This window comes from Esox lucius, chromosome 22 (assembly GCF_011004845.1).
Source record: "Esox lucius isolate fEsoLuc1 chromosome 22, fEsoLuc1.pri, whole genome shotgun sequence".
NCBI lineage: Eukaryota > Metazoa > Chordata > Actinopteri > Esociformes > Esocidae > Esox > Esox lucius.
Genome location: NC_047590.1, coordinates 1,285,319 through 1,302,304, shown reverse-complemented (window position 1 = coordinate 1,302,304; position 16,986 = coordinate 1,285,319). Strand labels below are relative to the sequence as shown.

Genomic DNA, 16,986 nt, shown 5'->3' with positions numbered 1-16,986 from the left:
ACTGGTTTTAAAACACAATACTTTTCATTGTACTTTCAGTTCTGTTATATATGAAATAATCACTTAATGCTAAGGAAATTGCATTAATTTACTTATCTTAGACAAGACAATTTGGTCACTTCTTAGAGACAAACTTCTTATCCATAAAAGGACCTTCCTATTGAAAGGTTCAAAGGCTCCTCTTGGGTAATAAGTGGGTTATTGTTTATGTGAAGATAGCAGTTGATTGGCCATTAATCAGAATGTGAGGGATGAAAGTACTTTAGAGATTGCCAATTGTACCCTGGTAACATAAAAGAAAGGTCAAATACCATTTATGATTGTGTTATTGTAACACTATAAACCCAGTTAACATTGCCATAAGTGGCCTTTGACCTTCTTTGGCCATAGAACTTTCTTTCATGTTAAATGGTTGTAAAAATATAAATTAGCAACATTTCAAGTTTTATGCTTCCTGACTATCATGTATTATTTCAAACCTGGTCAGAAATACATACCCATCAGTTCCAGACCATCATATTCAAAGCGACAGTTAACGGATTCATACTAATTCATGAATTTGTCAAGGTACCTATCTCTGATGAGTACAATTAATGAATACTGTTGTTGGATGAGACATCTGTCAGCCTGAACACAATGTTATTGTCTCCTGTGAGATGCATTTCTCCTCTGTATAAAACCTGGTGTGGCCTGTCTGTCATTCAATGGTAGATTCATGCTTCTTCATTGATGTCCCTCATTTCGGAGTGGATTTCCACCAGACAAAACAACAGTGGTTTACATTCAACCCCATTTAATTCTGAGTGAACACTCAAATCTGGTTAACGCTTTTCAGCATGGAGAATTTGTATGTACTTTCTCAATTACCTGTACATTAGAAATGGAACTAACTTCAACAGTTCTAACCTGCACATTAGAAATGGAACTGACCCCAACAGTCCTAACCTGTACATTATAAATGGAACTGACCCCAACAGTCCTAACCTGTACATTAGAAATGGAACTGACCCCAACGGTCCTAACCTGTACATTAGTTAGTGAGGAGGAAATATATTCCGATGGTATCACTTCTTCTGTTACCCAGTTTAAGAACAGTTTTATTCCACGTTTAATTGTACAACCTGCTTATATTGAATTTGATGTGGTTCACGTTGGTCATGCTTCTGATTTTTTAAATTGACTTTGGATATAGCCCACATGCATTTATTAATTATTCCAATTGGACTCTTAATATTTCACCCGGCACAGCCAGGAGAGGACTGGTCACCCCTCTGAGCCTGGGTCCTCTCTAGGTTTCTTCCTAAATTTTGGCCTTCTTAGGGTGTTTTTCCTAGCCACTGAAATCCAACACTACTGTTGTTTGCTCCTTGGGGTTTAAGGTCGGGTGTTTTTGTAAAAGCACTTATTGACAACTGCTGTTGTAAAAAGGGCTTTATAAATACATTTGATTGATTGAATTTGATTGATTCACAGAGGAGAGTGTTGAGACATTCTCTACATCCAGAGAGCAGAAGCAGGAAGACACACGGCTAAAAGGTCTGACCAAACTGTGAGGAAATGTTGCATAAAAATATACCTAGGAAAGAAGCTGTCCTCCTGCAGTAGGTTTTAGCTTACTGCTAATGACAAACTGTCGTCAAAATGAAAATGCATGAGCAGGAAAAAGCCCCATAATTATCGTAACGTGTAGTAGTGCATTTTTATTGCCATGGGGCTAATCGTCAACGGCCATCACGCACAATTTCTTTCCTCCCAAATACCACCTCATCCATAAAAAGGAGGCTTGATAAGTAACCAGAAGTCAGTAAATCTTGTATCACAGGAAGTCAGTAAATCCTCTTGATGTGCAACAGGAAGTCAGTGAGTTCTTTTGATGCGTGACAGAAACATCGGCCCCCAGGTCTGACCCGGATGTGGAACCACCAGCAGGCCACATGAGGGGGTGTGACCTAACAGGGTTGGGCTTAACAAGGCATGGGGTCGGCAGGGAGGGGCAAATGTGAAGTGTTGCTGCAGTGGAAGGACTACCTCCTCCTCCAAATCATCAAGCTCCGCCCCTGGAAAGGTATTTAGGACCGCCTTCACTACGTCCTGGTTCTCAGAGCGTGACAGTGTGCAGGTAGAGTAGACGACCACACCCCCTGGACGCACTGCAGCCAGAGCAGACCTGAAGGACATGCAAAATGGTTCTGACATCAGCCTTCAAGGGCTAAACAGGAAGTAACATCAGAGAGAGTAAAAGAGAGGGAATGTGCTTGTTCAACAACCAACATAAACATCACACAAGAAATTACTGGACAACATGTTGTTTCCTAGAAATGTATTCAAACTGTTTTTGTGAGAATCTGCTACCTGAGTAGTTCCATCTGCAGTGTGGGCAGTCTGGCCCTTTCCTTCAGTCTCAGACAACCTCGCTGCTCGCCGCCCCCCGAGGAGAACAGCCAGCTGCGGTCGTTAGAACACGGAGCATCCACCAGCACCTGAGGAGAGGAGAGATTAAGATGTGAGGATCGGGAGAGAGGTACCATAAAACCAACCCTGATCCCCTACACACTTTCTTGGAGTGACGTCCACTGGGGGAATGGGGGTTTAATAAATGCCTCCACTTCGGGATTTTTTTGTTTGTTGAAAGTGCATCTTAAGTTGAAAGGACTTGCTTTGGACTAATAGACTATTAATAAACCCTGTAGTGCTTAAAAGACTTAAGACTTGACTTGGACTTGTCTGAAGTGACTTAAAGACATGTCTGATACAAGGGGAAAAGAAATTAACATTTCATTTCTCACCTTGTCATACATTCCTGCTTCTGTCTGCCCAAAGATCCGCCCATCCTGATTGGATACTGTAATAGCGCTACTCAATGATTGGGGGATGAAAGATTCTAGGGTTTTCGCCAGCCAATCACGCCTGTGTGGATCCACTTCATTGCAACACAACAGTGCTGAGAAACAAACAACTGATTCAAGATACCAGCTTTAACAAGTAATTGTCTGGGAACCAAATCATTAGTAAAACCAGGAAAAGACCTTTAAAACACAAAATGTCTGTATAATCAGAAGTGTCCTGTTTCCCACAGTGCCTGACCTGGGTTAGCAGCCTGTATTATAGCCAGGGCCTTCCCCCCAGGAGCAGAGCAGAGATCCAGGACCCTGTCCCCATCCTTTACCCCCAGGGCCAGCACTGGGAGCAGGGAGGCAGCATTCAGAAGGTAGTAGGGCTTCAGCTGGCCCTGGCGGTGGGGAGGAGATGGGAAACGCACTGCGGACGGGTGGATGAAACACTGCAGGGATGGAGAAGGAAAGGGGTGGGGACCAGTGTTCAGCTGGTGGAGAGAGTCGTCAAGAGAATAAGGTTGAGAAATGACGGCGTTAGGCTGGGGAAGAGAGATGTCAGCATAATTAGGAAATGTCTCCGTAAAGGACAGATGATGCTGTGAGGAGTGGATCTGTGGTGTTGGGGGGAGGTGTGGGGTGGGAGCGGGAGACACGGCTGAAGGTGAGTTGGGGTGGGGCAGTAGAGGAGTGAAGCCATGCCCCTGGAGGCGTCGTTTGAGTTCTGATACAGAGGTGAAACGGTTTAGCATGACTCCATACTGCCAGCACCCAGGATTCAGTAACACAGCCCTGGAGACGGAAGGAAACAGGCAGCTTGAGAAACAGATAGGTAACAGCATGGGTACTTCTCACCATAAGCAATCCCATAATTCATGTTGCCAACCGGAATGCCACCTTTATGAACTTGGTGTACTAAGTAACTAGCTACTGGTTTGCATACCTTGTCGAGGGCCATATTGGACCAAGTTCCTCTGTGTACTGTTTGTCAAAATGGTCCAATATGAGGTTGCACACCTGTGTGGGCAAAGAAAAAAGAGAAATAAATGCTCCAACATTGGCCCTTGGCAATCCTGTGTGTGTATGTGTGTGGTGTAACTAGCAGCTTGCAATTGCGGGCTCCATTTATATTACTGTACATGAGATAATCAGGACAGCCAGAATTTGCAGTACTTATTTATTTTTTAAGTCTTGTGCATAGCCTGTTTGTACAAAAGAAGCGTCTGTTAAGAAAAGGCTAAAACATTTTACTATAAGAATAAGTTCATTCCATATGTGCAATTTATTCACACGATAATAACTGAAGGGTTGAAAACGTACGGGTGACAAAACCAATGCGCGTCTACTCCGAGGATCCGAACACTTTCTTAATTCCCACCTTTTGTACGCTGCGCTATCCAGTCCCCTCGACCACCTTCGTTGAAACTGAATAGGGCTGATATTTCAGCGCTCGCATCGAGAGTAATCAAATCGCAGCGTTTGTAAGAAATATGAACGAAAACACGTGATTTGGCACGTTTGTGTATTCTTGATGAATTCAGCCATACCTGTTTGGTAGGAACTTTTCGCGTCTCTCTCGACAGTTCCTGTCCATGGTCGGGACCACTAGATAAGTTGCACGAAAGTAATCTCGACGATCCTAAACGTCTTAACATTTCGTAAACCTATAATAATTACTCCGTTTTGAATTTAAACCCAAACTGACATTTCTATTCATGTTGTTTGGAACTCTGTATAAGTGTCCGTCTGTTGTTACTGTCCCCCTTATCCATTTCAAAACTCCGTTCCTGAAATGCCCAGCAGAATACGCAACATCAAAGTTGCAATTCCTAGAATAACAGATACGGGTACAAGTTTTTTGTTATTACCATTTAATATTATTTCATAAAAAAAAAAAAAAAACAGTATTATGAAATTGCAAGAACAAATAGTTATAAATAGTTACCTAAATGTCCTCAATACAGCCAAAGGTACATTATCATAGGATGTAATTGAGTACAGACTCAAGAGGGTAGGAAAGACAGCTTTACTAGTAAAAAATAAAAATTGTTCCATGCATTTTAGGTACAATGTTATGGTCATTGGTAGACACCATGTCATAAAACGTATATTCCCTCAAATTAAAAATCTAATCTCCTTTATATAAAAAATAATCAATTTTGGGACTTTTTTTGCAGCAATGTAACTGGAGCCCATAACAACACAGGCTTCTAGATGAGACACAAAGCTACCCTGATCTCAGACCTGTTGGTGTAGTCATGTTTAACATGGGTATCATAAGTCAGCTAAACATTTCAGACAGATCCAGGATTGGTCTCATATGTGACAGAACAATGCCTCCAGCAACAGTGAGAAAGCCGAGAAAATCTTGTAGCATCTGAAATAAACCATGAAGATGACTGGTAATAGCCCTTTCTGAGTGCACATAAAACAAACTGTTTAAATGTACAAAGCCAGGAATATGAACAACTCATCTGAGACCTTGGTTGCATTGTAATCCCTTTATAGAGCACAATTTATGACCTGAGCATCGGGGACTCTAGCAACAAGTTGTGCTCTACAGTTAGGGAAGAAAGCACCACCAGGGCCGTGCTATGCAATTTACAGAACAAAACCAACGGTCAACATATTATTTGAGTGTCATTATTGAAAGCTACTTGGGTGAGGAGACAGTTGACCCCAGGTCAGTAAAACACTGCGAGTTGAGTTAGAATTAATGAGCACAGTAGATGCAGCTCGTGTTGTCATAAAGCCCTCTTATAAAACAATTATGTGAAAACAGAGTGCAGCCCAAATTACACTACATCCCTATAGTGAACTACTACCAGGCATACCGATGGAATAGGGTGCCATTTGGCACTCAAAGATTAATTTATTTAAAAGATAGTGTGGGGGAGTATATACACATACTGTATATGTGCACATGAATGCATAATACTGACAATATTGGTAAGATTTTACATCAATACATATATTTTATCAATATAAAACAACAAATAGACTGCATTTCAGCATCAAGGGAAGATGCTTAAACCAATGAACACAAAAGATAGGCCAACTAACAAACTGTTTCATAAACTGTATATAAAATACTATTCATAGTCTTTATCGCAGCTACATTTATCAGTCTTTAAACAGATGCTTCGGTCCTCTGTGTTCATTGCGGCACACTGTGGAAAAACATTTTGCCACAGAAAACGTTTCTCATATTTCTAGTGTTTCTCATTAGAAGAGTTCTGGTATTCCCTAATCCATCTCATGTTTCTAGTGTTTCTCATTAGAAGAGTTCAGGTATTCCCTAATCCATCTCATGTTTCTAGTGTTTCTCATTAGAAGAGTTCAGGTATTCCCTAATCCATCTCATGTTTCTAGTGTTTCTCATTAGAAGAGTTCAGGTATTCCCTAATCCATCTCATGTTTCTAGTGTTTCTCATTAGAAGAGTTCAGGTATTCCCTAATCCATCTCATGTTTCTAGTGTTTCTCATTAGAAGAGTTCTGGTATTCCCTAATCCATCTCATGTTTCTAGTGTTTCTCATTAGAAGAGTTCAGGTATTCCCTAATCCATCTCATGTTTCTAGTGTTTCTCATTAGAAGAGTTCTGGTATTCCCTAATCCATCTCATGTTTCTAGTGTTTCTCATTAGAAGAGTTCAGGTATTCCCTAATCCATTTCATGTTTCTAGTGTTTCTCATTAGAAGAGTTCCGGTATTCCCTAATCCATCTTGTTTCTAGTGTTTCTCATTAGAAGAGTTCAGGTATTCCCTAATCCGTTTGATGTTTTCTAGTGTTTCTAATGAGAATAGTTCAGGTATTCCCTAATCCGTTTGATGTTTTCTAGTGTTTCTAATGAGAATAGTTCAGGTATTCCCTAATCCGTTTTATGTTTCGAATGTTTCTCATTAGAAAAGTTAAGGTATTCCCTAATCCCTCTCATGTTTCTCCTTAGAAGAGTTCAGGAATTTTCTAATCCCTTTTAAGAAGAGTTCAGGAATTCCCTAATCCCTCTTATGTTTCTCATTAGAAGAGTTCAGGTATTCCCAATTAATTCCAGTCAATTTTCTTCTTGTTTGGGTGGAAAGTGATGCTGCATCATCCTGGTTCCATGAGCCTGAGGCCCAGACAGGTCAGCGATGGTCCCTCAGTCTTCTGGTGTGGTTCAGTGGAGGAGACTCTATACAGCTAACACTTTAAACAGAAACCACAGGAAAGAACTGTGATTGGGGGGCTGGGTCCCTAAGGAGACTAATAACATAGCTTGAATTGAATTATTGGCAAGGATGGAGAAAGATAATTAGAAAAGGGGGGGGGGGGGTCCATGGGGGATAAATGTCGCTAGGATATGACATCATGAGTGTCACTGTTAGGTAGTTGGAGGCGGTTGGCGACAGGAGGGAGGGGCTTGCCGAAGAACTCTGCGGGAGAATGAAGACAGGAGGAGAGAGGAGGAGGAAAGGAGAGTTCTACATTAGCTACATCAAAGGGTGGCTATGGACTTCTGTAATTAGAAAGGCTTTGTTTGATTTTGCACTGCAGTAGAACCCAGACAACACAACAACCATGCATTCATTATGCAGGGACACAAAGGTGACTGAATATAACAAGACAGTGGATTCATGTAGGAAACATGCAGATGAAAGACTGGGAGTCAATGTATCATCAATACAGTTATTAGAAAGAGATCATTGGATTCCAAACATGATCTGTGGACACCGATGGGGTGGGTCTGATAGGGACAATGGATCCCTAGTATGAACAGTTAGGTACCGCTGCTTCCATGTCAATTAAAATCAGAGCAGGTTGGGAGCATATTGGCTGGGATTCTCTGGAAAGGGACTGATGGACAGTTTGTTAGTAGTTAGTGGTTACTCAGTTACAAGTACTAGTGCAGTCAAAATGTTTTTTATTGTTTTCTATGATATTTACACACTGTAAGGTCAAACAACATTGTGCATAGTGAAGTTGTCATTTTACTATTTCAGAATGTTATTTGACCTTACAGTGTGTAAAAACAGCCAAACCCATTGTAGAAAGTAACTTTAAAACAAGATGGTTCATCAACATGCAGGAGAAGAGATGGTTGGTAATTAGTGGTCAACATGCTGGAGAAGAGATGGTTGGTAATTAGTGGTCAACATGCTGGAGAAGAGATGGTTGGTAATTAGTGTTCAACATGCAGGAGAAGAGATGGTTGGTAATTAGTAGTTAACATACAATAGTCAACAGGTCTAGTCAACTTCAAATAAAATTACCAGATCGTCTCGTATCTCCAAGAGGCTCCAATTTGGGAAGCCTAGACATTTTGGGAGTCGCCCATCCAACTAAAATGACATCATAATATAGCATTGCATGTGTTAGTTAATACTGATCCAACTGAAATGACAGTATAATATGGCATTTCATTTGTTAGGAAATATTTTAAACAAGATGGTTCGTTAACATGCAGACTGGTAGTTAGGAATAGGGGCACAGTGTTACTGGACCCCCATGTCTCAGCCCCAAGGTTTATCGCTGCTATATTAATGTGTCGGGGGGGGGGGGGGCAGTTCTCCTTCTCCATTGTAACCCTGGGGCCTAAGGAATGCACTCTCTACATTCTCTTGTCTCCTGCTTTCCATTTAACTCAGAAGGAGATGAGGTCTTGAACCACACCTCAGAAATTCCAAACGTGAAAGACTCGTTGATGTCCCCGTCCAAAGTCCTCCTGGTTGTGTTGCAGATCAAGACGAGATCTGATGATTCGAGCTGCCAATCTGCTGACCCCCCCCCTCCCCCCCCCACACACACTCAGTAGGACTGGTCACCCAACTGAGCCTGGTTCCTCTCTAGGTTTCTTCCTAAATTTTGGCCCCTCTTAGAGAGTTTTTCCTAGCCACTGTGCTTCAACACTGTTGTTGTTTGCTCCTTGGGGTTTCAGGCTGGGTGTTTGGTAAAGCACTTTGTGACAAGTGTTGATGTATTTCAGGCTTTATAAATAAGTGATTGATTGATTTATAATTGAGGTCAGGTTTATAATAGGGGATTGGGATTAATTTTAGACGGAAGGGAAAACAGGATTCTGAAAGGGAATACATTTCTGTCCATAGAAAGTCTGCCCACACAGTGAGGGAAAAAAGTACATTTGCCAACTGACAAAGAAATGATCAGTCTGTAATTTTAATGGTAGGCTTATTTGAACAGCGAGAGACAGAATAACAACAAAAAAAAACATACCAAAAATGTTATAAATTGATTTGCATTTTAATGAGTGAAATAAGTATTCGACCCCTCTGCAAAACATGACTTAGTACTTGGTGGCAAAACCCTTGTTGGCAATCACAGAGGTCAGATATTTCTTGTAGTTGGCCACCAGGTTTGCAAACATCTCAGGAGGGATTTTGTCCCACTCCTCTGCAGATCTTCTCCAAGTCATTAAGGTTTCGAGGCTGACGTTTGGCAACTCAAACCTTCAGCTCCCTCCACATTTCTATGGGATTAAGGACTGGAGACTGGCTAGGCCACTCCTGGACCTTAATTTGCTTCTTCTTGAGCCACTCCTCTGTTGACCTGGCTGTGTGTTTTGAGTCATTGTCATGCTGGAATACCCATCCACAACCCATTTTCAATGCCCTGGCTGAGGATAGGAGGTTCTCACCCAAGATTTGACGGAACATGGCCCCGTCCATCGTCCCTTTGATGCAGTGATGTTGTGGAGAGTTTGGAATCTGATTGATTGATTGCTTCTGTGGACAGGTGTCTTTTATACAGGTAACACTCCCTTTAAGAGTGCGCTCCTAATCTCAGCTCGTTGCCTGTATAAAAGACACCTGGGAGCCAGAAATCTTTCTGATTGAGAGGGGATCAAATACTTATTTCACTCATTAAAATGCAAATCAATATATTACATTTTTTTTTCTGGATTTTTGTGTTGTTATTCTGTCTCTCTCTGTTCAAATAAGCCTACCATTAAAATTACAGACTGATCATTTCTTTGTCAGTGGACAAACGTACAAAATCAGCAGGGGATCAAATACTTTTTCCCTCCCTGTATATAATAAACAGGTGTGTGTTCTCACCAGGTGGAGGTGGGGGAGGAGGGGGGGGGCTCTCCAGAGCAGTCTGGTCTGTCAGAGGGTCAACTCTGTGTTTTCTTTTCAGTCTCAACTTCCTGGTCTTCTTTTTGGTCTGGTCAGGGGGGGCTGCCCTGCTCTCTGGTGTCTGTCTCTCGCTGTCCTCCTCTTCCTCCTCCTGCTCTTCTTCGCTGATATTACCGGCTCCTCCCTCCGGCCCTCCTTCTCTCTGCCTCTTCTTCTCCTCCTTGAACTTCTCTTCATTCTGCTGAACAGTAGAACAACACAGACAGAACGTCCAAACGGACCTCATTCACCAAAACCCCTACCAGAGGAGACAGCATGTTCCACTGGCTGGAATGTTGCACAGAATGATGAGTAACACTGCAGGTTATTTAACATGTCTGAGACGCACGCTAGTTCAACCGCATCCACAACCAGTCACTGACAGGTGATCCTGATTGGCTGAGTGTGGAACACACCTCGTTGATGACGTTTCCAATTGGCTGGAAAGGGCTGGGCATGGCAGGGTTGTCTGGTCCCTCCTCCTGGAGTGTCCGTCCCTCCCTTTCCGCCTCCTCTTTCTCCTGACGGTCTCTGGAAGGACCAGGAAACAATGGTCATTCAGCTCCTCACTTCAAACACTTTTCTCCTCCTTCTCCGCCTTCCCTCACCTCTCTTCTCGTATCTTTCGTACTCTCTCCTGTCTCTCCTTCTTCTCCTGTTCCTCCTGAGCCTTCTGTTCAGCGGTGTCCTTCTGGACTCGTTCAGAGATGGCTTCATAGTCTTTAGCAATGTTGTTCAGCAGCCAGTTCAAGCCGTTTCTGATGGACTTGTCTGTCTTCTTGCCATATCCCAGGACAGCTGAGCAAGGCTCCTGAAACAGGAAGACAGACAGGTAGAGACATGGTAGAAAGACAGACAGGTAGAGACATGCAGAAAGACAGACAGGTAGAGACACATGTTAGAAAGACAGACAGGCCCAATGTCACAAAAACTTAAATAAGTGGTTCTTTGAAGTTTTACAGTTTGAAGCAACTAAAGAGTTTATAGGCACATCAGAATCTTCAAGTGGTGACTTAAAAGACATACATCTACTTTTAATATAGCATTGATATGTTGCTGTTCTTTTAATTAACGGGCACATTTGAACAAGAGACCTTTGTCTAATTATTTTCCTGTCAAAAGCGAAACCAAATACAACATATTGGTAGGAAAAGGTACTAGACTGTGAACCAATCTGATGTGTGGTGTAATACCCAGAAACCTAGCAGCACTCACAATCTGACAAAGACACTTGTTCTCGTTGACCAGCTTCTCCAATGACAGGTTCTCAATGATGTCTGCCTCAGCCAATGCCCCGTCCCGATCCTGCTTGTTAGCCAATCTGAGGGATCGATAGTGAGGTCAAAAACTGTTGTCAGACAGTCTGTGTTGTGGTGTGTTTGTCATGTAGTGAAGTGACAAAGCCACGTTATTGACACAAATCTGGGATAACAAATATTCCCTCCTCTAAGCCTGCCCACCATCAGTCAATAAGCCTGAATGAGATATTCAGTAAGAAATGTTTTTTCAAAATACCCATTTTGTGTGGATGACTAAAATGCTATCAGACAGAGACACAAAAACACACCAAGTTTATATATCAGACAGAGACAGAGACACAGACACGCTTACACTAGGACCGGTTTCCCAGCAATGCGGGGGTGTTGGAGGACCTCAGCCATGGTGTCTCTGGTTTCCTGGATTCTCTTAACATCACTGGAGTCCACCACGAACACAACCCCAAAGGACTCACTGTAATAGTTCTTCCAGATGCCCCTGACAACATTCACATGACCTTACATCTCAGTCATTTAACAGAGTGATTAAGTGTATTCAGCGAAGTTAGGAAACCAAGACAATGAAAGACAACACAATGCCATCATTTCAACTAGACTATTCTTTTGAAAGAGCCACTATCAGCAGAATCAATTCCAGTAAGAAAAGAAAGTGCTTTTGTGAAGGGCATGAAGGAACCCTGTAATACCTGATCCTCTTCCCTCCTCCCAGGTCAAAGATGGTGACCTCAAACTTCCCCTGCTTCAGATCTACCTTGGAGAAGCCAACCGTAGGAGCCACGTCCTCTGGATTCTCTGTGGTGGAACAGAAGAGGAGTTAGAGCTGTGACTACATCACACCTCCTGTAGAGCGTCCAGGCACCAGGGGCTCTCACCTCCCTGGATCCCTCGAACGGTAGCCGTCTTCCCAGCGTTATCCAGACCCACCATCACCAGGGTCACTTTCCTTCCATAAAAAAAAGACAACGGCACAATGTGAGACGGCATCTTCGGATGGAATCTTAAAGAACTTCCCAAGCAAGTATTGACCACGACAGTCTTCACTGAAAAATGTATAGAACAGCCTGATTGACCCTGGTGTAGTCAGTTGGTTAGAGCCAGTTGCCACCACACCTCATTCTCTCCCTCCACCGTTGGTTGAGATACTGACTTCATCATCAAGTTGGATAAACAAATAGACGTTAACCAACATCCTGAATCCACCTTTCTTTTCTGAACATCTCCAGTGGATAAGGCCCTCATCACTGAATGATCTAATCCATGATAGCACCCTCTCCCCCCTCATCACAATGGCCCAGAGATCAGGATTAGCTGGGGATCTCCAGGTAAATCCTGTCCTTTCAATGTGTTGGACAGCAGGTGAGACAAATAGATACAATTACTAGAATGTACATCCCCCTTTTAAGACAATGATGATATCCCCGGGATAGAAGGTTCAAATCCTGTTCGGAGGTTATTCTCTGGCTTTAGCGGTCTCACAATACCATTTAGTGTCAGAGTAACATAATGCATTGGGCCACCTAAAGATGCTTGGATTACTTTTAGTTTTAACAATTGAAAACTTTGGGGACTAATTATGAGATTAACATCTTATATAAGTGACATGTTTAATATGTTGCCTGTGAGAAAGCCACAAAGATCTGAGTGAACAGCAAGTGCCCGTCAACACACCAAACATTTCATTTCACGCAACAGAACTGTGTAGTCCAATTATAATGTACTTCAACTTCAAAAAGTGGAACATGTTAACATGATAAATGGTCAATCCAATGTAGAAAGTGTTACATCTGGATTTTTTCCAGATGTTATGTGCTACCTAATCCCATGAGAATCCTATCATGGATTTTGGATTTGACAATCAGGGTTACACAATTAGCTAATTATTTGGATATCTATAGAAGATTAAATAAAGTAAACTAAAACAATACAAAAATGCAATACCCTCTGAATTTTGCTTCCCATAAGGGAGAGACCCAGAATCTCCTCATTGCCTTATAATTGTAGAAACCCTGTTGAGTGTTGTTACCAGCAAAGAACGCTAGCAGTGGCTCAATCTCCATCTCTTAGCCATGATACCACCCCTTCTACTAAGAGACAGCGGAATTGTGGGAATTATAGGAACTGATTTAAACAGGCAGTTGGGAAAATCAGGACTAGATATCTAGACTCAAACAATATTGTGAAACTCTGTTTCTTTGAGAATGTGTCTACAATGGACTAGGGGTAAGGTTTAAACCACTGAATGAAAATTGGTAAAATTGTACTTTTAGGATGACTACGGTTACTTCTTTAATTTTTTACATGGGATTACGTCTTTCCCCCGATACTACCAAAGCCAATTGTCATCCCTGGATTGGCTATACAAAGCACTACTGCTGTAATTAAACCTTATTCTCTGAGCCCTGCATAGACAATAGGCTGTGATTTGGGCCAGCACAGGGAATAGGCTGTGATTTGGGCCAGCACAGGGAATAGGCTGTGATTTGGGCCAGCACAGGGAATAGGCTGTGATTTGGGCCAGCTCAGGGAATAGGCAGTGATTTGGGCCAGCACAGGGAATAGGCTGTGATTTGGGCCAGCTCAGGGAATAGGCAGTGATTTGGGCCAGCACAGGGAATAGGCTGTGATTTGGGCCAGCACAGGGAATAGGCTGTGATTTGGGCCAGCTCAGGGAATAGGCAGTGATTTGGGCCAGCACAGGGAATAGGCTGTGATTTGGTCCACTGACTTGCTGACTCACAGAACAGAGGGTGGTATGTAACCAGAAAGTACTGAGCTCTACTTCACCTAAATAGTCTGTGAATCCCAAACCAGCCTCTCTGCCCTACAGATTTGTATGGACTGCTCTCCATTGTCACATGTTGCTGATGAAACTCATAGGGTAACTTTGAGAGAGTGACAAGGGGTTATATAAACCCAATAAACCCATTAACTCCGGGAAACACCTGCAGTGGATTTAAATGATGCAATTTATTTTAACTTTAAATTCATAAAACAAGGATGTTATTTGAAAGTACTAAACATGTAACTGCTCTGTTTTTCTAAATTTAAATGTTATATTGTCTCATTTTAATACTGTTACAATATTCAGAGCCTTGTATTCTACTCAGGGTATCCATGCTTTACTTATATAATCCTGTAGCTTTCTTACGACACCTTTTTTTAAATCAAGAAGTCTTCCAGACAATTTCCTTGTGTGTATATAACTTATATTTCGCCATGCCTGTATTAAGCGTTAAGTCCACAAGAGCTTTCAGTTTGGTACCAAAGTCAGTTAGCAGTTCTGACATAGCTCGGTGTGTGTAGGAGAAAGAGCACCATTCGGGTTGCACAAGCAGCAGGCTACAGACACCTGTTGGTGATATAACACGATAGTCTACGGATAACAAGAAGCAATGCAGGGCAGTGATCGGCTATTTTACAGTTGTGGGGGAGATATTAAAATAAAATGAGCTTATCTAACTAGCTAGATACATTAGTAGTACAGGGTATATATGTAATTTACTCACCTTGCGGGCTGCCGCCAGCGTTTCAAACAGTTGCAGCAATTCGCCATCAAACTAAACATTGCAGTCCAAACTCAGGTAACTATAGAAAAGGGGGCTCATGCAGCTAAGCGAAATATATAAACACAGCAACCAGTAGTCGGAATCTCAGCTACACATTATCTTCATACAACTGAATGAAAAAGGCCCAAAGGCCAAAAAAGTGTCATTCTTTGGCATCGCTGATTGTCAAGTTAATACTTAAAAAGACATCCTCAATAAGCCGTTGGCCAGTCTAGCTAACACTTGGAACGTTAGTTAGCTCAAGCAAATTAGCTAGCTGTTTAACAAAGGTTAACTTTGATTTAACTAAATTACATGACATGTAGTACAGTACACACGTAACGTTAGACAAATATGTGATAGTCTTTAAATTAGCGACATTTGACAATTATTGTGAAGTAGATGAATAAACGACATTATGTTTAGCTGGTTCACATTTTGTGCAACAGATGGAGACGTAACCAGCTACTAGCTCGCGTTAACTTACTGCTAACTACCGTCTAGTCTGAAGACGTTAGCACGCGATCTATGCAGTAGCTACATAGCTATCGAATGTTGGCGTTATAACTGAAAAAGTAAACAGTCAATTGCGTTATAGTTGTTCTCGATCCAGCTTTTCATACAGCTCACTTTATATAAACAAACCTATGTTGAAATCGACCCTATTTAAATGGTAATTGTAATTTTCGTTCGGAAAGATATCTTCAGAGAGAAAGAAATTCCTGAAATCCGCTTTGTTTACGCCACCGCGTTTCGCTGCTATGGCTGCGGATTGCGGAACCGTGGTTGTGTCCATAGATATTACAGTGCTAGATAGGCTGATTTCATAGAGCCCGTATACATTGGAATGGACCAATTGGTCAGCCATATTACCTGGGTGTTGTTCTTAACCAGTAACCATAGAAACACATATCGTATCTGGCATACAGCGTTTTAATAGCTGTTGTATTTCCTTTATTGTACATAAATTAAACAATAGTTCTAATATAAAATAAATAATGAACACGACAACTCTAACATGAATCAAGGAGAGAGTCAGTGGTATATTAGAATAATGCATTCAATTACTGTACTTTTCAAAGAAACACATTCCTTTTAAATAGTTACATACCTTAAAACATGTTTTATTTTTATTGATTGTTATTTTTATTACATTTTAATTCACACTGAATTATTCAAGTATTGCTGTAATTAAATCAACAAGAATTTACCCCTATTACTCTGATATTGGTACTAATATGAAAGTCTAATATTTTGTCTACAATCTAATAATAGCCTGTTTTTATAAAGTTAGTTTCAACCTTTGTATATGAATGACAAAATAATACTTTGCAACAACTGTGTGTTTAAACATTACTTACGTAATTGGTCAGTCTTGAGAATCTGCTAAATTACTCATTTTATATATGCATGTTTTACATTTTAAGTCTTATATTCTATTAATTAAGAACTAGATCACGAGTGCAAGCGGCTGAAATGGGTTTTCTCAGAAAGGTGGCTGGTTTTCTCCCTTAGAGATAGGGTGAGAAGATCAGTCATCCACGAGGAGCTTCGAAAGGAGCCAATTGAAGTGGTTCGGGCATCTGGTAAGGATGCCCCCAGGACGTCTCCCTAGGGAGGTGTTCCAAGAACGTCCAGCTGGGAGGAGACCTCGGGGTAGGCCCAGGACTAGGTGGAGAGATTATATTTCGACACTGGCCTGGGAACGCCTCGGGATCCCTCAGTCAGAGCTGGCAAATGTGGCTCGGGAAAGGGAAGTTTGGGGTCCCCTGCTGGAGCTGCTGTCCCCGCGACCCAATACTGGATAAGCGGATGAAGATGAGAGATATTCTATTAATTCTCTTCAAACCCCTCCCCATCGCTAGAGTCCCATTACACAGAACCATATCATGTCTCCCATTCACACAGACCCATATCATGTCTCCCATCACGAATCTCATCACACAGACCCATATCATGTCTCCCATCACTAGTCTCATCACACAGACCCATATCATGTCTCCCATTCACACAGACCCATATCATGTCTCCCATCACTAGTATCATCACACAGACCCATATCATGTCTCCCATCACTAGTCTCATCACACAGACCCATATCATGTGTCGCATCACTAGTCTCATCATACAGACCCATATCATGTCTCCCATCACTAGTCTCATCACACAGACCCATATCATGTCTCCCATTCACACAGACCCATATCATGTCTCCCATT

General features: G+C 41.9%; 2 protein-coding genes across 6 annotated transcripts; both read right to left on the bottom strand.

Moving 5' to 3' along the window:
- Positions 1 to 1,685: 1,685 nt before the first annotated feature.
- Positions 1,686 to 4,605, bottom strand: nsun3 (NOP2/Sun RNA methyltransferase 3). Of its 2 annotated transcripts, none has more exons than XM_010886780.2 (6): positions 4,379 to 4,605; positions 3,775 to 3,848; positions 3,085 to 3,623; positions 2,787 to 2,941; positions 2,353 to 2,480; positions 1,686 to 2,167 (listed from the first exon to the last, which is right to left on the bottom strand). In XM_010886780.2, the coding sequence occupies exons 1-6, from the start codon at positions 4,484 to 4,486 to the stop codon at positions 1,858 to 1,860; spliced, it is 1,314 nt and encodes a 437-aa protein (XP_010885082.1). In that variant the 5' UTR covers positions 4,487 to 4,605; the 3' UTR covers positions 1,686 to 1,857. The 2 variants fall into 2 exon arrangements, with proteins under 2 accessions (XP_010885082.1, XP_034145495.1); XM_034289604.1 differs by lacking the exon at positions 4,379 to 4,605 and adding an exon at positions 4,210 to 4,369.
- A 123-nt stretch (positions 4,606 to 4,728) lies between these two features.
- On the bottom strand, positions 4,729 to 15,539 carry arl13b (ADP-ribosylation factor-like 13b). Of its 4 annotated transcripts, none has more exons than XM_029116783.2 (10): positions 14,729 to 15,539; positions 12,095 to 12,165; positions 11,909 to 12,014; positions 11,557 to 11,700; positions 11,161 to 11,266; positions 10,554 to 10,756; positions 10,362 to 10,476; positions 9,886 to 10,147; positions 8,083 to 8,151; positions 4,729 to 7,245 (listed from the first exon to the last, which is right to left on the bottom strand). In XM_029116783.2, the coding sequence occupies exons 1-10, from the start codon at positions 14,785 to 14,787 to the stop codon at positions 7,166 to 7,168; spliced, it is 1,215 nt and encodes a 404-aa protein (XP_028972616.2). In that variant the 5' UTR covers positions 14,788 to 15,539; the 3' UTR covers positions 4,729 to 7,165. The 4 variants fall into 4 exon arrangements, with proteins under 4 accessions (XP_028972616.2, XP_028972617.2, XP_010885085.3 ...); XM_029116784.2 differs by having other exon boundaries at positions 4,729 to 7,018; XM_010886783.5 differs by having other exon boundaries at positions 9,886 to 10,144.
- Positions 15,540 to 16,986: the final 1,447 nt, after the last annotated feature.

Coding starts and splice junctions, on each gene's coding strand:
- nsun3 (XM_010886780.2), bottom strand. CDS start 4,486: ATGTTAAGACGTTTAGGATCGTCGAGATTACTTTCGTGCAACTTATCT. Junction 3,849..4,378: donor GAAAAGTTCCTACCAAACAG/GTATGGCTGAAT, acceptor TTGCCCACACAG/GTGTGCAACCTCATATTGGA. Junction 2,481..2,786: donor AAGCAGGAATGTATGACAAG/GTGAGAAATGAA, acceptor TCCTCTCCTCAG/GTGCTGGTGGATGCTCCGTG.
- arl13b (XM_029116783.2), bottom strand. CDS start 14,787: ATGTTTAGTTTGATGGCGAATTGCTGCAACTGTTTGAAACGCTGGCGG. Junction 11,267..11,556: donor GCTGGGAAACCGGTCCTAGT/GTAAGCGTGTCT, acceptor TCGATCCCTCAG/ATTGGCTAACAAGCAGGATC. Junction 8,152..9,885: donor TCCTCCCCCACCTCCACCTG/GTGAGAACACAC, acceptor ATGTCATTTTAG/TTGGATGGGCGACTCCCAAA.